We start from the raw sequence: 21,091 nt of genomic DNA on the forward strand, positions 1-21,091 counted from the left end.
ATCAAGTTTTGATTAGCTGAATAAATCATTATCTGTTGTTGAGTTGAGATGTGTAGCTGTGAAGCAGCATAAAGTTACTTTGCTTGATTGCTACTTGGAGAGGTTCTAAGGTAACAATTTGAGTTCAAAGATGCTCAAGTGCTGTGCAGATTACTTCTATCTGTATTTTGTTACAAAATGTCGACTCTTGTATCTGCTACATCCTGTTTCCTCACTTCAGGTTTTAAAATAATTGAGAAACATTTTAAAATAGAAATTTTTGTAAAGTTAAAAGAAGGAACTAGGCTTGTCTACTGGCCACATCGTGTGGGGTGCCCATTGTGTGCTCTCTTTGCATGCTGCATGCAGTAATAAGTGCCCAGTTCACTATAGCTGTGAAATGCTTGAGGTGTAGATTAGCTGGCTCAGCAGTAACGCAGTCATAAAATCACAGAATGGTCTGGTTTGGGAGGGACCTTAAAGATCATGTGGTTCCAACCCCCCTGCCATGTGCAGGGACACCTTCCACTAGACCAGATTGCTCAGAACCCCATCCAGCCTGGCCTTGAACACTTCCAGGCATGAGGCATCCGCAACTTCTCTGAGCAGCCTGTTCCAGTGCCTCGCTACCCTCACAGTAAAGAATTTCTTCCTTGTATCCAGTCTAAATCTACTGCTCTCTTTCAGCTTAAGTCCTATCACCACATGTGCTTGTAAATAGTCCATCTCCAGCTTTCTTGCAGATCCCCTTCAGCTACAGAAAGGTCACAGTAAGGTCACCCCAGAGCCTTTTCTTCTCCAGGCTGAACAACCCTGACTCTCTCGGCCTTGTCTCATAGGAGAGGTGCTCCAGCCCTCTGGTCCATTTTCTGGACTCCCTCTGACAGGTCAATGTCCCTCCTGTGCTGAGAACCCCAGAGCTGGATGCAGCACTCCAGGGGTCTCACAAGGACAGAGTAAAGGGGCAGAATCCCGTCCCTTGCCCTGCTGGCCTCACTGCTTCGAATGTGGTCCAGGATGCATTTGGCTTTCTGGGCCACGAGTACACATTGCTGGGTTATGTCCAGTCTCATCCACCAGAATCCCCAAGTCCTTGGCAGGGCTGCTCTCAGTCCATTCACCCTTCAGCCCAGCTTGACACCAGAGTTTTCCTTGACCCAGGTGCAGCACCTTGCACTTGGTCTTGTTAAACTTATAGTTAATACTGTTAATTACAGAATGCATTTGATGTCTTTGCTGCTCCATCTCTGAAAAGAAAAATCATCTGCCCATCGCAGATCAGTTGTAACCTTCTAGTCAGGTTCCAAGTCATTGTAGCCATGAATATCAAAATTGCTTTTATTCAAGAGGGTTGTCTGTATACAGTATAAGGTTTTACACAGTATGTGCCAAATCTGATTTCTTTTCCCCTGCTATTGTGCCTCTCTGCTGAGAAGTAATAAAATGGATTATACTTTTTTAAAAATAGTACTGTTTCACACTTGGGATCGTAAAGATAGCAAGATGTTTTTCTGTTACTGCTGTAGAGCTGTGCCTGCAAACTGTCACATCCTTTGTGGAGTGTACTGCTGGTCCTGATGGGAAGTTAGTATTTTTTTTAGAGCTTTGAAAGAAGACGGTGGGAGGATTGGTTTCTGTGTAGCATAAGGAGCCACTTCACGCACTCGCACGTATAAGTGCCAAAATAGTATTTTTGAACTTAAGCAAAGCAACCTGGAGGGAACATTTGGCAAGCTTGTACTGTGGCCAGCAGCTCTCTGCCACCATCTTCACCATTTGCTTCATGTTTGAATTTTAAGAGATAAGAAGAATATTTTAGTGAAGAGCAATTTCTTCCCATGGGTAATGGAGTCACAGGAGGCTCCTCAAGTTCATGGTAGTTCACTGACACCTCTTTTTAAATACCATGGAAATTCCCTTTTGTGTAATGTAAGTACAGATTCACGTTAATCTTCCAGTCCTGAGTCACTTCTGCCATGAGTAGGTAACAAATGAAGGGTGGAACTGGAGTGAATCGATCCTTTCTGTCATAGGCTCGCAAACTGGTTGAATGGCAATTTTTTGGGGTGTTCTTTGTACTTGCTATATTGAATTCAGTCTGCATCTGTATTTGGGTAGCCTTTCTTTAGCCACCGTTTTGTAACTTGCTCTGTGGTTTCTTGCTGTATTTTACCCCTTCCTGTCTGATGTGTGGTCTCTCAGTTTCTTCCTATCTGGAGACATGGATTCAGGGGGACTTGCCTGTCCTTTAAAAACAACCAACTTCCTCTGTTCCCTTTCCTGTAGCTGGTTATAATACCTTGGCTAAATAAGGTCAAACCATCCACACGTGCCTGTGTCCTTTTCCACTTCTCTTCTGTCATTTCCTGGTATCCCTGTAATTCTTGATTACCCTGAGCCCATTTCAACCAAGCGTAACAAAGAAGAATATAGATTGCAAAGACAGTGCTGTCCTTGAAAGCTTATTGAGGCTGAAACTACCAAAATAGCCAAACAGATAGCTGCTATTAGATAAACATAAAGCTTCTCACATACAGATCTGCCTGAAAACTTGAAACCTGTGCAGTAGAAGACAATGATGAGCAAAGGGGAGGAAAACTCTTTTTGTAACAGTCATGTAATGGGAGTAGGAATTGCAGAGGAATGCTGGGATAGTGCAGCATGTGACTTGAATTTGCTATAGGCTGTCATGATCCTGGTATACATATCTGTTACTTGTTAAGGTGCCAAAGACCTGAAGAAAATGATAGCCCCTTCATATTTAGGGTATTTGCAGAGATCCTGCAGAATGGGAAGGTAAGGTTTCTGCTATGGAAGAAATGATTGTGCTTTCCATAGGAACTTTATGAGCAGTGACCAAAAAACACTTGCTTGAAAACCTTGGGAAAACTATGCCAGAGAACAAGAAGGATGTCAAATTGAAAAGAAAGCTGAAATTCCTCAGTGGAGTTCTCCAGAGTCAGGGGATGTGACTTGGACCAAGCTGTAACTGGTTTCTCATTTTTTCTGCATTTCTGTACAGCATATGAAAAATGCATTTTGTGGCTGGAATTGTAACTTGGAAAACTAAGTTCTGTTTGGGAGCGAGACTTGAGTCTCGTGAGTGACTGACTGAGCGACTAGTTAATCACCATGGTGGTTGAAATGCTCTTTTATGTTTCTAGGGTCTCTAATGCAAGTGTATGTTTGAATTGGGATTGGTTCGTGTGTATATCATGTCCGTTGCAAATGTAGAGAATTGAATTTGGGTTTTGTTTATTTTTTCCTTCCCTCCAGTTAAAAAAAATAAAATTAGTGGACTGTATAAAAGGGCAACTTAGAAATAATTTGAAGGTGTTTAGTTTCTTGTTTGTTTTTCAGTCTGTGGTTACTAGTATGTGGTTTTTTATAGACAGTTATTCTAAAACAGAATTTTCTTGTTCTCTGGCTGCTGTCTCAGGAGGAGGAGGAGAAGATAGGAAAACATCTGGGAATTAAATGTTGAACTAAACATTATATAACTGTCTAAGTAATACTTACATTAAATAATTGTTCTGAATGGTTTCCCCCTCTTCATCTGTATGAAGAAGGAGTTCATTTTCCAGAACTTGACTTTATTCCTGGTCATTCCAGCATGTTTTTCTTCCAGATGTGGCCAAACACTAAACTTTACTTACGGCGTTACTGTGGTAGCTCAAGGTAATGTCCCAGGTGTGCTTTGTACCCTGTGGGCCCTGAGCAGCCGAGGATGTTGTGACCTGTGTCTGTCATACCTGAAACGGGGCTCTTGCAGGCTCACTGCCACTTCTGGCTCTGATTAGGAAAGTGCAGGCACATGACCTCTCCTTTCCAGAAGGCCAGAGGCTCTGGTGTTGATGAGTCACATTCTGAAATCTCTCATGAAGAATAAGGCTACAAGAGTAAGAGAATGGTCCATGTTAGAAGTAAATAATTTTGAAGCCTTAATTTGCCAAGATTTTCAGAGGGGACAAGGAGTACCACTGACTATGCTTTGCCAGGAATTTGATAGCCTCTGAATTCAGACCCCAAATGACTAAAGTAAACCTGCTTGAAGAAATAGGATCCAGTAAATGTTAGCAGAGGCAAAAGCACAGTTGCTTCCCCCTTTTCTTATTTCTTCTCTTTCTTTAAACTCTTGGAACTTCTTCTTTTTGTCCCCTTCTGGAACTGTTCTGGCTCAAAATACACCTCTTAAATAAGAAGTTGTCCTGAAGCAGTCATTTGGCGTGGGGAATGTAAATTCACTGTGTGGTTTCAAAAGGTTGTTACTTTTTATAGAAAGGAAAACAACAATAAAACCACGACATGTGAAGTATTGGGCATCTCTTAACATACGTGTGCTATTACCACCCTCTTCCAGCAGCATCTTGGCTGATTTGTTAGTGTATTAATACAGACTGCCTGCTTTGATGACATAGAATGTTGCTGAGGTTGTTTTGCTGCTTTTGTTTAAAGACTGGGAGTATGATGGTGCCTCACACCTTGTGGTCACTGAATTATTTAGCTGAGATCAGTCTGTCTCAGAACTCTAATACAGAAGCTGCTCTTTGAAGATGTGTGAAGGATTGCAGGGGCTCAAATGTCTCTGCTGACTATTTTCTATTGCCAGGGGTGTGAAGCACAGCAGCTACTACAGGGTAATTTATCAGCTGTTTTTCTGCAAAATAATGGCTCACTTTCTTTTCCCCAAGTGGACCTTGGATACTCTTCAGAAAAAAGTGGTAGTTGAATATATGAAATTTAGTGACACATCTTATTTTACGCTTCATCATTCTAATTGAAAACTACTAATATAATGAAGAAAAACATGTAATAGAGGAACTGCAGGAATTTGATTTTGGAGGACACTGAATCAAGTGAGAATTACTGTAGTTGTGGTTTAAAACAATTTATATGCACTCTGTTGAGTGATGGAGGAAGGCTTTGCTACAGTTGTACTTAGTAGTTAATCCTGGAACAGAGGATTCCTTCCAAATTAATGCTGTTTATCCCTACTGGATATACTTTTTTTTGTGTGTACACTGATAGTCCCTGACCTTGTCCTGGACTTGTAAAACTGTGCAGGTTGGTGTACTGATGTGCCATAGGGCCACATTAAAAAACTTGCCTCTTGCTGTGATAACCAGATCTGTATTTCAAAACCTGTGAGTTGTAAGCACATCTGGTAGATTTGGTGTAGGAGTAGGAAACATTTGTTTTAAAGGCTGGTAAGCTCTGGATCTCGCTTCTCTGGTGTTCTCCCATAGGCGGCCTTACCACATTGCACCATACACACCTTCCTGCAGTTACCAGCATACTCTTCCTGCAGAGATGGCCTTTGCTTTAGAGTGGACTTTCTGAAGAGTTCAGTGTCCTGTGATGTGGTCCATCAGGTCATGAGATAACTTGAAAAAGCAGAAATGTAATCATTTGTCTTGTAATATTGCTTTTTATGTTGGGAGTTGTTTTGTTCTAGGCTGGATACCACAGGACTTAACTGGTGCTTGCCTTGAGCATCATGGTGGAACCATCTGCATTACTCTCTGGCTGAGGGTAGTGTTCTCTTCTTGCGATGAAGAGTTGCTGTGCAGTAAAGTAAAAATGTGTAGTACTTGAGATCATAATTAGATTCTGTAATCATGTGTTCCACGCATTTTGAAGCTATTGTTAGTATTTAATGTTTTATGAATAGCTGTGCTGGTACTATGAAGTAGATGTAGTTTCTGTCATGAATAACTGCAGCAGGAGATACAGTGGTCCTTTTGCACCCAGTTTTATATAAATCATGTTGAATAAAGGCAGTGTTAATTTGAGTTTTCAGCCTGAAAAATATTTTTATGAGGGTGTCTTGTGTTTCTTATTCTCACAAAAACACTAATTCACTTGGAAGACACCTAACATCAGTGCCAACAGCGCTGCATAGAGTGCCCTTAACTGTACTGCTACAACAGGATCTCTAACCATTGTAAATTGTTTCCTTCACCTCTGCCCACTTCTGTCTCTTTTCACAGCAAAAGCCAAATCCAAATGTGGTGCCACGTTCTTCCCCTGTGCCAGTGGGATCCACTGCATCATTGGCCGCTTCCGGTGCAATGGCTTTGAGGACTGTCCCGACGGCAGCGATGAGGAGAACTGCAGTAAGTGGGAGCCTGCTTGCAAGCTAGGTCACTGCTGCTTATTTCAACTAACTGATGCTACTCAGAAAGGAAACATTCAGTATCCTTCAGCTCCTGAGTCAAATATTCTCTCTGTCATTTATGACCCAGATGAGCCTTGGCTTTTCGCTTCGTTAATGAGTCTGCCAAGGTCCATCTCAGTCTTACTTTGTATATAATGTCTCTACGATACTTCAAGCCAATGAAATGAGTTTTAAGCTGCATGTTTGCTTTGAACATGTTCTCTGTACTCAAATTGGGCAAACATTAACTATCATTTGTATTGTTCCATTTTTATTTTCCTGTTCCTTGTCACTGAAGAACATGATGTGTTTGGTCATCAGCACATCTAGGTTTCTCTGTTTATACATGTTCTCAAACAGCAAAAAAAGCAAATAATGGCTTATTTAGTGAAACAGGTTCTTGGAAGGAGAGGGAGGTTCTTGAAGCCAGGCATGCCTGCCAATGCACAACAGTAGGGAAGTTGTAGAAGAGAGATGATCTGAAGTACTGCTTGTTTTGGGCTAAACCCTCTGCATGTGGCTGCATAGATCCTTTTGTATCTGTAAGTCTAGCAGGGATATATCATAGCAGTAGGGAAAAGTTATGTTGAATCCAACAGCTCTGTTGTTACTATCGAGCTGGTAAAAGCATGAGTCTCTCTAGGTGAAAGCTTGCTGCAAAATACTTCATTCTCCTGTCAGAGCATGCTGAGGTTTTGTTTTCAATGACTTTTAAAGGTCAGGAGGAGGACAACAGACAGCAGCTTTCAAAGATAACAAAAGGGGCAATCTTCACAGTAATCTATCACTGTCTGCTTCATGGAGGACTTGTCTTTCTTGTTGGTAGTTGGTGTGCTTTTCCCCACAGCATGAACTTCTCTTATGGTGGCATCTGTTGTTAGCCTGGAGAGTCTGGTTTGGGCCCTGCAGGGACTGTGGCAGGGAGTCAGCACTTCTGTGGAGTGAGTGAAGCCATTGAAGCATCGAAGGCTAAGGCAATTACTCTGGGTTACACTTGAACGGGTGGACTAAAAATAGGTTTTGACAAAAGTGCTTTGAATATCCTTAAGGTGGTGGACTGACAAGTGGGGAGTCTCAACTGAAAGTGCACCAGCTTATGGAGTTCATTAGGAATTACACAATTTCCCATGAGCTTGTAGTGTGTAGCTCCAATGAGACCTTACAGCTGATGATAACCTGATGCTGATCTCCCCTGTTCTATGCCAGTGAAGCACTTGGTGCTTTCTAGCATGCCTAAATGTCTAGCCACTGCTTATGAAGAGGAACAACCATGTAGGTTCGAGGGTGACCTTGTAAATCAATGTGGCATGCAGTTGTGCAGAAGTTTCAAACCAAAGGAACTTTAGTGTGTTCATGCTAAACATGCTCTTGGGGAGCTGGAGGAATTGGGAGCATTTGTTGTATGTCCTGCAGGTTATATGCAGCACCGACAAGTTAAGATTGATTGATTGATTGATTTAGTAAAAACTCTTTAAATTTAGCTCTTACTTTAAAGAATAAAAAATGGAAACCAGTTAGTATTTGGAAACTATAATCCCCTTTGTTGTTGTGGCAGAGAAGCAGTTGGAAGTAGACAAGACATCTAAGCAGCCTTTTAAAGATTTTCAGTAGGAAAGTTGCATTCCGTTTCAGTCACCCCATTACCAAAAACTGCTTGGAGTTCAATGATTAAGGGACAGAGGCTGATTTATGAGTGGGTATTAAAACCAGCTAAATTATGCGTATCTCAGCTAAGTGATGGCTGTGTTGAAAGATAAGAAGGCATGATGTATACGAAGGGTACAAACACTGTTCCTTAAAAAGGAGTTGAAATTCAAACAGTGAGAGGCTGAGAGATTTCAACATTGCTGTTGTATCAATTCAAGATAGTGAGGAGAATGGGGAAGAGAAGCAGAGGTAAATAAACCACTGCCTGGCAGTTCTCAGTCAGAATTGTTGTCTTACACTATGAAACTTCAGCTAAACTAAGTCTCCTGTAATGGGATTCAACAGGCAGTGTTTATGGTAGGCAGTTCTACCCTCCATATGTCTTCAGCATGAGCAAATGTGGAACAGTGATCATGATTGGGCTCTCATGAAAATGAACAGAAGGCTTATCACAACTGTGGGTGGGCTAAATCTCTGCTAATTGTGATGAATCTTGCACGAATTAGAAGTTTCAGCTCTCCCTGTTTAGAGAGCCAGGGCAGGTTTGATTGCCACGTTACTCCCACATACCAGCAAACTGACCAGCTGTGGAGTTGTGACCTGTGGTTGATGCTTATCAGTTGTTTAACTGCCTGAGCAAGAAAATTTCTAATGAAAGATCTCACTTTCTCTTTTTGCAGCAGCAAATCCCTTGCTTTGCTCTACTGCCCGATTTCACTGTAAAAATGGTCTTTGCATTGATAAAAGCTTTGTGTGCGACAGTCAAAATAACTGCCAAGACAACAGCGATGAAGAAAGCTGCGAAAGCCCTCAAGGTAGGCACAGGGGTTTTATTCTGTTCTGCAATATTAGACCGACTCAAATTAACACAGGCTCAGCAGAAAATGTGATTCTATTGGCTTGCTCTGTGTTGGCTAGCGCTGCAGATAGTGAGAGTGAAATGTGTAGAGAGTGTGCACATGCATGCATTGCATTCTCAGTGCTCAGAAGACTGGTATCTTTCAGGTTTGTAAAAAACACTTTTGCAGGAAGTGCTTATAAATTGTGATCCAGTGCTCACCAAAGTTACTGGGAATCCATTTAGTACTTCTGCGAGATGGATTGGACCCGGGGTGATTGAGGTAAAACCTCAGTTGGAAGTGAATCTGTCTATTTACCAGATGAGTAAATCTTGTGTATGCTTAGAGCTTTAGATCTTCATTGCTCAGTTACCTTCTGAAAGACGTGTTTAACTGCAGGACAGGTCTACAGTGAAAGTATTTATTCCTACCCTTCCCCTGAGGACAGGGAAGAAAATTTTTGTTTGAAAATTGTTGTGTATTGAGTTTTGGGAGAATTTCAAAACACAGTCTTTGACATTTTTATTCTTTTTAACCTATCATGTACGTCTGCAGCTAGTGCTTCTCAATTTTGTTTTCTGTAACTTAATGCCACAGTATTTTATAAAACATGAAGTATATATTAATGACTTGAGGTTAACAAACAGTGTGTATTGGGCATGTGCTGCTAAACATTTTAATGTCTGCGTTACTGCTGAGAGACCAGGGTAGAAAAAATATGGGAGACAGTGGATATTTTCAAGGGAGATGTGATGTGCTTCACCCTATAGAAAGCAGGACACATGAAGAGAGATAAAGTAGGGTATGAAGGAAGAAGTAATTAGTGAAATTGAAGGAGAATTACTTTAATATCTACCTGCACTGATCAATTAATCGTTTGTGGAAAAGAAAATAATCCTGATCTTAAGATGCTGATAAATATTCTTAACAACTTACAGAGGAAGAGGTAAAACACACAACAGCAATGCCAACAAAACAGGGTTTATGGCAATGGTGTCTTCTGTGTCATACCTCTGCCTAACCTACAGGCTCTTTCCTTGGCTCCACATGTAAGGGTTGGAGGGGTCATCTTGGTAACTCTTCCGTGTGCTGAGCTACATCACAGCCTGGGAATGCAGCTCTGCTTGGATCAGAGCCTTGGAGAGGGTCTGCCCTGCCCCCGCTCTGTGTTGGGAGCGGGACGAAAGGGCTGCCGCGGGCCCAGCGCGTGCCCAGGGCTGCACTGTTCCTCACTGCAGCTCTAAGGCAGCCTAATCAGATTAATGCGGGTGGTAAGGTTTGGTGTTAGGTTTCTTTTGCTTTCTCTCTTTTTTTTTTTTGCTTCTGAAGCTTAAAGCAGCAGGGCTATTCTCCTAGGTTGGGATGACTGCTTCCTCTGCAGATTAATTGGCTGGATTGCCTCCAGGTTGTTTGTTGTCATGACAATCTGCTTTTGGAACTGACTGTCAGGCTTAAGAGAAGAAAAGAGCTGTATTTCATGAAGCCATTACTATTGTCTTCATATTTGGTCCTTCTGGAAATGTTAGATTACTAAAAGGGTTAAAGAAAGTAATTCTTTCTTATTATATGTGTGAAAGAGGCCCAAACAAGGAAGAAGGAACTCTCTCCATTAGGACAAGAACAGCCATGGTCGTAGGCTTTCTAATTTAAAAAAAAAAAAAAGTAATCCAAGTATGGGGTTGGGAATGAGGAGTTCCCAAAGTAAAATGCTGGCTATGGGGAGCCTGTGTGATAGGCTTTTCTCTTTGGCAACTCAGAGCCTTCCTGGATTGCCATTTCACCATCTGTAAGTGGGCAATGTGTGGGTACCTGCCTTTCAAAGCAAGGATTAAAACAATGTAATGTGTTCAGCTTCCCATCCGAATGTAAATGATGATTCCCTCTGGAGTTTGCAGCCATGAACATGTCTGTCCTGGCTTGCAAACACACCAACTGCTTTGTGTTAATTGGGAATTAGAGGCTACTGTGGACAGTCTTTAATTTCTCACAATTCTTTCTACAGCAGATCTAATTACTGTAATTACAATGTGTTTGTATTAACACAGTACCCAAGAATCCTGGTCATTAACTAGAACTCAAGTGCTCCGGGTACTTAGGGACAGAGCAAGGCAAATCTGTTGGGTGTTACAAAATGAAGATAGAGGGGTTTTTTCCCACTGGCTATGTTAGGTCAAATGTGGTAGCTTTAGTTCAGTGTAATTGAGTGTAATCTGACATATGAGATTGTCCTTGTGTGCTGTTTTTCTATCTGTAAATGTGTTGATTTAGAAGTCACTAAGCTTCTGAACCACTGCATGATAGTGTCATTATCGCCATTTAACAGATGGGGAAGAGAGGGCATAGATCACCTAAAGGAAATGCTCCCGGAGTGCCATCCTGGCTGGTAGGAATAGAGCTTCATCCGTGCTTGTCTGCTTCAGGGGCATGTCATTAGACTTAATCAATGTTTGCAAACTGTTTTGAGACACTATGATAACATGGGAAATAGAAGTGTGAATTATTAATTGATACTTTGCTCTCCTTCTGCTCTTGGGTATACTGACAAGCTTTTTGAATTATCACCTCTTCCTGCTCTTCCATGAACTTCAAAGGCCTCTTTTATCCAGCTGTCATTACTGGAAAGCTCCAGTATCTTACCAGTTTGGTTTGTGTCAAATACTCCTCCACACATAAGGACCCTTTCAATCAGGAAGGGTCACTCTGCAGATCAGGAAAACAGGAATGTGGCCTCCTACTGAAAAACATACTGACCCAGCTTTGACATGGACCACTTCAAAATGTGCCATCCTAGCTTTGCTAGCATGCTGCAATTTGAGATGAACCTGAAGACATGCATTTCTAAAGATTAACTTTAGTCATAAATAAGAGCAGATTCATTTGAGAGGAGGGAGGGCCCCATAACTTAGTTGTGAAAATGAGAGGAAGATGAAATTTCGGAGGGCGTTCCTGCCCTCCTTTCTCCTTACCACTTGTAACTGAGTGTTGTGTATCTTACAAAGGTTTGTATGTCATGGGGAAAGTGTCAGATTAAAAAGCACCAGTTTAGCAGCAAGTCAAAGAATTCTTCTCTAATTCCTGACTGAAGTTGTCTGTAGCTCTTGTCACTGCCATGATAAACTTCAGAGCTATTCTTTTAATCCCACCCCAGCTATACTTCGGTCATCTCAGTTTTCCAGTAGTGAAGTAGCACAGCAAAATATTTCCCTTAATCTGGAATGTGATGTATTCATCAAAGTATATGCTTGAGTCTTGGGATGGGATGGAGGATATGATTGCTTGGATTATCCACACCAGTCAAATACATGAATTGCTTATGAATTGTTCTTTCTAGGGCATTACTCCAGGTTTGACAACACCAGCAGTGATTAGAAATTTCTGCTCCTCTTCTGTGTTTAATTGATCTCAATTCAGAGGAAAATTTCTCTCCCCCACACACTTTTCTCCTATGCCTCTATTTGGCTAACAGTGCTAAACATTCATAGCATCTACTCAGGTGTACTCCTCAGGCCTGTCTGACAATGGGGGGATTTCCTGTTCTGTGGCAGGCATCCACTCAACTGGAAAGGAATTATTCCTTTTCAGTATCTTCCAACAACCGTGTAAATTTGTTCAGCTCTAGGACTGTGTTTAATTTATTCTCTTAATTGGTTTGGGGTTTTTTAATCTGAATGTGTCCTCACAGTGCTTCTTCTCCTCCATTTTGTACTTTTAGTTTAGAAAGCTTTAACACTAACAAAAGCATACTGGGTAGTTTAATTCAAACCCATTTTTCTTTCATGGCCCTTCTTTTCTTTCCATCTAAATTGCTAAATACCTTTACTAGCTTTAACCCTGTTGCCTGGGAAAGGGAGTTGTATTGCTGCTAGTCTGTATTCACTCTATCTGCTGCTGTAAAGAGAGGCTCTTGACTTCAGTAATATTCCTGAAATTCTAGCTCTGCAGTTGTTTGTAAACACTACCATTGTGGTCAAGTTCTAAACCAAATGTTTTGCAAGTGTTCAGAAGTTAATTCTTGTCCTGTATATTTGGTAATGTCCACTGCTGTACATGTGGATACCTCCTCCTTTTATTTTTTGCTTATCTTTTCATTGAATTTGCACTAGAATTTTTATGTACCCCAGTGTTCTAAAACAGATTTAGAAGCATGTACAGTTTTAGAAGTCTCTGTTCTTTTCTCTGGGGCATTTATAAATTGCTTATATAAAACTTGTCAGCATATTAAAAAATTAAAAATCTGACCCTGTGTTGAGGAAGTGGAAAACTGTTCAAAATGTTGACTTATTAAAATGAATTTTTTTGTGATAATACGAGCTCTGTAATGATAATTTCTGTGGATTAAGTTATAGGCAGAGCTGGAAGTGGGCTGGCTGTAGAGGTAAGCACTAAGGCCTTTGCTAAGGTTTGCATTATTGGGTTGCAATGCAAAGTGGGTTTTAGAACTGACAGCTAAGTGGAACAGACGTACTCTAAATTTCAATGAAATACCACAAAACCTAATTTATGAAACACAAATAGCTCCCAGAGCATCCCACTCCATATGGAGCTTGTAACCAGCCCTTTGCACGTGGTAAATTGAAATTCTGAAATTCCCAAATGCTGTGGTGTCACTTAGACATCCCAAGGCTTTGTAGTCTCATCCTGTCTGTAGGTTTCCTTTTATTGAGTCTCTCTGACTCATTATTATCTCAGTCTGTAAACTGAAGCTCAGCATGCAATTATTGTGCATAATCTGAGCCCAAATTCAGCCTGCAGCCGGAATTTAATACTCAGAGGCAGACTGAGTAGAAGCAGAAACATAAGGAAGGATAGAAATAAAATGCCACTAAATGTTTTATTAAATGAGGGCTTTGCCTGACCGTATTTAGCTCTCTAATATCCTTCTTTTGTAATACTTGCTAGATGGAAATGTTTTTGTTAGCTGTGAATTTTTTCTTTCCTATGTTCCTCTATTCCCTGAATCCACACTTCCTCTTTTTTCTCTTTTTTTTCTCCTCAAAAGATTATTCATTTGAGAGGGTTCTTGTCAAGAAAATATGGATCCATCTGCATGGGGACTAACAGGTGAGGTGAGCTACAGGAGGCAGGTGTTCCTGTAGTTGGTACTGACCTTTCAGGTGACTGGTGAGTTCATCTGCACGTTAATTTCGGCAGCACGTGGACTCCGTGGTCTGTGCTGCCTCCCAGGCCAGACCATCATTTGTAAAATGGATTATTGATCACTTGATAAGAGCAGCTGATAATAACCCAGGGTCATTCAGAAACATGGTAGCTTCTGAGTGGGATTGAGAGAGGAACTCTTACTTCACTGTTCATGGAGGCTTTGGAATTAAAGCAGTTTAAAATAGATGTGGGGATCTCAGGAACAGGTCCAGACAGCTGGTACAAGTGGATTTGAGTTGCTACTCCTCTCAGCTCCCTGATCTTGGGAGTATGACAAGGTTTTGTTGCAGAACAGGCAAATGTAGCTGAGGAATAATCTCCTTGTAGACCAGTATGTTGCTTCTACAGGCACTTTGGCCTGTCATTTTGGCAGAATAATAAAAAACATGCTGCCAAAATGTTATTCTGCCCCTGTTTGGAGAGCAGATGCTCTATTAAGAGCAACTATAATGTGGCAATAGACAAGCAATGACTTCAAGTCTTCAAATGGACAGCAAACTTACTTAGAAAGGTGTTTCTAGATCTGGGAGGTGTCCAGACTCTTCACCTGATCTCCTACTCAGCCCATCTTTGATGGCTTCAAGCTCAAAGTTACCAGCAGATGATGACTTGACTACTGTAAAAATCAGTTTTATGACCTAGGTCAAATCTTGGATGGGGTGTTGTGTCTGTAGGAGTCACCATGTTTACCAACAGCTTTATCAGGGGTAATAGGGAAGAAAAACAGGATCTGTCAACAATCATCTTGACCTGAAAGCAATTTCTTGAAGATAGTAAGGACAGAGAGCTGACATTGTGCCTCAAGCACGTTCTGTAGATAGATGTACTTTGGGGTGCCTTCCCTCAAGGCACAGCTTACTCCCATCATGAAAGTGCTGGTCTCACTGGAGTGCTTCATTGGACTCTTATTCTAATACCATGATTTTTTTTTTTTTTTTTTTTTTTTTTTTGTTGGTTGGTTGGTTTTTTTGTTGCTGGAACTGAAATTACAGTTCTCAGGCTACTTACAAAAACAGGAGGTGCAGGGATTATTAGATACTTTTCTTTTATCAAGTGGATTATGAGAAGATCTGGGAATTGAGCCTGGAAAGGCATGGGGTCTTCTCACTTGTGCAGAGATGAAATATGAGCTCTTAATGATTGTGTCCAGATATTCCTACCTTCACTTTGTGGCATTTATGTCTAATTAAAAGTTTTAGAAAGAGGTGATAACATGGATATCCAGTTTCATTGCCTGTGCTTCGAGGCTTCAAAAACAAGTTATAAAATGTCACCCTAGAGGAAGACAAGTGTAAAATAAAGGATATTCTTTTTCCCCATTGATCTTGAGGCTCATTAAATTATCTCTTGAGTTCTCATTAGTAAAAATAAATACATTCCTTTGAAATACCTTTTCCATGAGTTTATAACATCATGTAGGTGTCCGAAATACACTGTATGTATTGGCATGTCATGCCATGTCCTGGCTGCTGATTTGCATTAACTTTTCATAGATGTCTGTTACAGTGGGGATTCCTGTAACACGCCTATATCAAACCAGGAGTCCCGTGGAAAAGAAATGTATTTGGGCAGATTCTTGCTAGCTGTTTCAGAGATGTTTATTTCTCCAGCCGCATGGCCGGGGCTCTGCCCAGGAACTGTTCCAGTCACGGGACCCGAGGGTCCTTCTGCCCGCGCAGGGAACACAAACCAACCCATGGGAACGAGGCTGAGCAGGGGCAGGAAAACCCCGTGTCTGTGCCCTCAGGGCCCCTCTGCCAGGGATACATGGTGGGGGGAAGAGACCCCGACAGATGTCAGTGTGATTTAACTGTGCAAAAGGCTCCTCTTGCTGGACTGTAGGTGCCAGACCCAAGTCCTTTTGCTGTTATTGGAGAGAATCCAAATAAAAGGCACAGATGTTAATCTTTGACTTGCTGTAAAACAAAATCAGTTCCAGGTAAGGTGACCAAGTGCATTTTCTACAGTTACTGTACAAAATGATCATAGCATTTGTATTTAAAATTAAACCTTTTGTTAGTGCAGTTTCAGTACAGGGACAACCTCTGGTTTTTGTTGGAAAATGGGAGTTGTCATAGCAAACACATGTCATGGAAGAGCCTCAACAAAGGTTTCCTGGGTTAAGTACTGACGAGACGCTCTCCCTAGCAGAGTGGGAGTTAGCTTGGCTGTCTCTTCTGTTGCACTTTCTAACCCTCATTCATCAGACTGGCCTGCTCTAACCTGTAATTCTACTTTCAAGCCCAGCTGGGAGCTAGTCTGCATGGCTCTCCCACCACGCCTGGCCCCATCAACTCTGCACTTTTAGTTAAACCTTGTTGTTTAGCCTGATAATTGACATTAATCTCAGGTAAGTAATAATGCTTTACCCTAATCTGGCTTTGAGACCTGTGTCCATTAACCGGGTCAGCAAAAAATGTGAGGTTAATTTATGCTTCAGTGCCTTTGTTAATCTTGGTCTGGCATTGTTGTGTCTGTAACCACTAGTTAGAAATGATTTCCCAAGATGAGCTTTTGGGGATGGTGGCTGCATTCAGCAGTTTGCACTGGGACTTGAGCAGAGAGCACCACCATCCCTTTCTTTCTTTTTAGGAGTTGGGCTGGTTTTTTTTGTGCGGCAGTGGAATTGGCAGGAAGACCGGTTTTGCTGCTTATACCTGTGTGTGGGGGGAAAAACAGATCCTAGCTACTTGAGTGTCAGACTTTGGGGTAGGTTTTTTATTTTGGTTTGGTTTCATTTTTTCCTCCTGCAGCTGCCAGCAGTAAAGTTGGAAGATGTGGCTCCTAAAACATCAGGCTGCAGCTCTGTCCCCAGCTGTAACTAGATTTGCAAGTGGTTAAAATCTGTATCTTTTCACAGCTTCAGTTATAGCTGGGAATAGTTTGTGACACGTGAGCTCTGCCAGAGCTTGTGTGTGAGATCTTACTCAAAGGTAAAACCACAAGCAAAGCCAGCATGACCAGGTATAAAAGTGTCTCCATTCAGGTGCTGTAGCAGTTTAGTACATAGCCAATTATGTGACTGACCTAAAGCAGTATGTTTTCAGAGCAGTATGTCCCCTAGAGCAGCGTTCCCAAGCTCTGTTGAGAAGTTTTACTGACATTTGCTCAAAAAGATTAAGTGCAGTGACTCTGGGTCATCCGGATGTCCCTTTAGCTAGACTCTGTGCTGGTGCAGTGCACTTGGTTCATAGGAAGGAGAGCAGGTAGAAATGCAGAATTGCCCTCAGAAGTGTAGGTGATCCCATGAGTGCAGGACCTGAATAGGCCCTGGCAGTTTGTGCCTATTATTTTGAGAAATCCTTGCTTAGAGTAATTCTTGTTTTTCTCTAAGTGGTTTCACTTTACGGTGCTAGCATAGCTGCAGTTTTACTCTGCCTTACAGAAAATATGATTCTATATCATCCTATAGGACAAATAAAGGCATTGAAAACTGAATTGTGGGGGATACCAAATCACTGAGGTGGTATTAATATCAAAGTGTATCTATATCTTTATGCCTACTCCTTCCAAATGCTACTTCCAGCCAGGTCAATGGAAGCAAAGCATTAACTTTCTGCAGCTGAAGCTAAAAGCATTTGTTTTGTTATTGCAGGTCACACTTAAATTGCTATGCCAGTGTGCTGTATTCACTGTGGAGCACAAATTGCTTGAGGGTGATTTTTAAAGCCCGAGCAAATTGCCAGCCGGGGTTCCAGAGAAAGGTATTTCATACTGCCCAATCTAAAGCTAGCAAATGAAACTTGATAAGTAAGTGGATTATCATGAAGAAGGAAGTTTCTTGCCAGGCTTCTGATTAAGCTGAGATTCATCCTCAGCCAAGCATTTCAATACCTGTAAATGTGTGAAGGATGAGGCTGTTGAAATCTAGATTTTCCTTCTTTGCTGCTCTTGCATTAAAACTTCTGTCCCAGAGTCTGATCAGGCTTCCTAGCAAAGCTGGGAACTGCAGCGGATTTTCTTCTGCCTGCTGAAAATTGTGAAGTGATGAGAGACATCACACCAGTATTTAGTCTTCATGCTGTTCCCTGAGCTTGCCAGAGTAACTCATGCTCCCATCTCACATTACCAGATTTTTGGTGCTAATTTGCTCTAAAGGATTGTGTTAAAAAATCCATATTTATGAGGGTTGTTAAAACATAAAGTAATTATATGGTTTTCAATTACATAAACATCAACATGCAATGGGAATTAGAAGCTGAATAATAAATTTTCTGTTTATTTGTAATATAGAGTCTATGCAAACAGTAAAACCTGGAGAATGAGCTGGGGGAGGAGTGTGGAGGGTGTGGTGCCATAAAGTGCTTTTAGCATCTCTGTTCAAGTTCAGATGTAAAAACCGGTATGGGCTATTAAGGGAGGTCACAACCTCGTCAGTGGGAAGCGTTGGGTTCAGAACTCCTGTTGATACCTATGCCCTGTGATTAAATAGTGTTTCCATTAATATGACTGAGGGCAGGGACAGTTGGGAGTGCCTGTTCTCATGTCCTGAGCACAGAGGTGGTAGCAGCTGGAGCTGCTTGATGCTCACTGCTACTGGTGTGGTAAATGACCTTGGGCAGTTTGGGTTGTGTGCCTGGTCTCTATTTTGCATGGGAAAAATACCAAACTTTTAACTTTTGAAGGGTTTATAAAAGAGTATTAAGTCATTTGAAGAAAATAAATATAATTAATAATTTCTGAATATTGTCAGTCACCTGAAGTGCACCAGCCAGTCACTGTGGGGTCTGGTCATTGGTGCTGAAGTACATCCTCTGAGGCTTCAAAGCAGAAGCTTTCAAAGCTTCATTTATTCTAACAGCGTTATTGTACTACAGTAAATGCAGTCATTACCAACGAGTTCTTAAGTGGAAATAATTTTGAGGATCTGTTGTTTTTGTTAAGAGATTAAGAAATGTGTTACACTGTACTAAAACCTGTGGAAATTAAAAACTAACTTGTTCCATTTGTTCAAGTGTTTTTTCTTAGATTGTCATTTTCTGCTGCCTCCTTCATGCTGAATAGCAAGCAAACACCAACCTTGATTGAGTAATGACTGTTAGGAAAACACTTCTATACTTTTTGAGGTAGGTTTTTCCATGGCAAATAGTGTTTATGGTTCTCTACAGGAGAAGACTTAGGAGGATGCTGCAGCGCAGCATCTAGACCTGAGAGGTTTTCTGAACTAAAACTTGAACTGTTGTGTCAGATAACTTTGAAGTCTCTGGTTGCTGGAGCCTTGCTGACTGGTTTGTGAAGAGGTGGTTTGGACTTAGTTTGAGGGAAAGGGAGCATGATGTGCAATTAAAATGGAAGCTCTGCAAGGTATTTTGCACTGATACTTGTAAGAACCCATAGTTGTAGGAATATTGTATGGGAAAGAGAGTGTCCTTACAGTAAGTGACCGTCAAATTTAATTTTCTTTTTTCATACTCTAGAATTATAGAACAGTAAGTATGTGACTTCAGGAATGCAGTGGTGTGAGGGAAGTTTTATCCTTGTTTAGAAACTGGTCAACTGTGATCAACCACAAAAAGGGGAATGAGAAGACCATATGTTCCATTCAAAACTGAACAAATTCCAAGTTGATTTTTTTAATGTTTTTATTTGGTATTGAGGCCGAATTTGTCTGACCAGATTGGCACAGGTGTGTTGGGGATAGGTTAAATAGGGAGGCTCCTCAGAGATGGGCTCAGACAGCAGGGTGGCTACAGCAGGAATGAGAGGATGGAAGCAGCTGTTGGGATAAAAGATAAGGCCTGGTGGCAGTGAGCAGAGCTTACTGTGGAAATAGCGGCTGCACATCATAGGTAGAGGCTTAAGCCATGCTCCTCCTACTTTTTTTTTAACTGCATTTTATGAAAGGGTCAGTTGGCCATGGTCTCATCAATTGCTATTGTGTGGGAGGCAGCTCGTGTAATTAAGACTGAGATAGTGGTAACCTGCTGTTCATATGCACGCACAATCAGTTTTGTGATGAATTAGCTGCCAAAGTTTACAATCCTGAGGCCAAATTCTTGCTTTTTTCATTGAGTTCACAGCACAAGTGTGATCGAATCACTGAATGTTTGTAGAAGCCGCTGCTGGCCTCTCCCTTGTTTTCCAGACTAACTTTTGCACCTCTTGATATGTAAATCCTAGCTGATGGTTAGTTGGCAGCCACATGAGATCAGGTTCTTGCCGTGACTGAAAAGTGCAAGAAAATATTCAGAGAGTGCCTTCCTGGCCAAGGTGGATGTAATTCAAGACTCTGCATGTGAAGGAGCGCTGGCTGGAGGTGCCTCAGGAAATCTGCAGCCGTGGTGTTGAGAGCCCACATTTTGGAGACATATCCCAACAGATGCCTCTGCAAGCTGTATTGCCTGTCTGAGGTGGAAACCAAGCACATGGAAAAACAGTGTGCAATGAGTTAATCTTTGAATAATGAATTTCCCAGCAAGGTACAGGAGTGCTTTTGGTTTGTGCCTTTGTTACCTGTACATCAATAATATGGTCAATCTTTCCAGAGAGCCTGGCATAAATAGAGAGTAGAGGAAACATAGTGAACCTGTTTCTCCTGTTTCTGTGCTCTTTCATTCATCATCTCACCCTCACCATATTCTCTAATTTCATTTGTTGGAAAAACTCTTCAAGTAAAGAAATAAAGTCAAATATGTGCTTCTCCCCACAACCTGCCTTCTTTTTCTTTTTAAATTTCCTTCTTTCCTGTAAGCCATCAGGGGCTTTTTGTTGCTTGTTTCTGTTTGTTTGCTTTCTGGATTCTTTGTGTCTTCAGTGTTTGCATCTTAATCATTTGTCACATGCAGTTTTTTGGCTTTTCTGGAGGTGTCAGACAAGGGGAACTGTGCATTAAGCCATATGCAGACTTTGCTCTACTATCTAGTTAAAACAGCACAAAGTTTCATTGCTCTGTTCAGGTAAATCTCTCCTAGTGAATCATTGTTCTCCTATTGTAGTGTCGCCCTGGAGGGGCAGGAGATCATCTAGGCTTAAAACATAAGCAAATCCAAGAAAACCCTCAAAACCCAGGGGTGGGAGAAATCACACATCTCCCTGAGAAGACTGGGTATACGTTCCTTTGTGTTCCATCTCTGGACCACATCTCTTTCTGATGTGATTGCCAGACAGTGGGCTTCTACAAGAACATTGTCAGCTGGCAGTATTCATAGCAGTGGTGTGTTTCTTTCAGCAGAGATTTAATGTAAGTTTAGTGGTGTCTGCAGTTCACAGTCAGGTGAGGAAAGGAGTCAGTTTCTGCTCTGGTTGTGCTATAGCTGTTAGAGCAGGAATTTCCTTTCTGCCTTTTTTACCATCTTATTTGTACTGCTTA

At 41.5% G+C, this 21,091-nt stretch overlaps 1 protein-coding gene across 1 annotated transcript in view; it reads left to right on the plus strand.

The window, feature by feature from the left end:
* Positions 1 to 21,091, plus strand: part of LDLRAD3 (low density lipoprotein receptor class A domain containing 3) — a gene marked incomplete at both ends in the record, with an annotated part of 102,852 nt that overhangs the window by 47,679 nt on the left and 34,082 nt on the right. The window contains 2 exons of the mRNA XM_082284267.1: positions 5,970 to 6,095; positions 8,464 to 8,598. Of these exons, the coding sequence (XP_082140393.1) occupies positions 5,970 to 6,095; positions 8,464 to 8,598 (261 nt within the window). The remainder of the gene's footprint in view (positions 1 to 5,969; positions 6,096 to 8,463; positions 8,599 to 21,091) is intronic.

Source organism: Coloeus monedula, assembly GCF_965178545.1.
Source record: "Coloeus monedula genome assembly, chromosome: 6".
Classification (NCBI taxonomy): domain Eukaryota; kingdom Metazoa; phylum Chordata; class Aves; order Passeriformes; family Corvidae; genus Coloeus; species Coloeus monedula.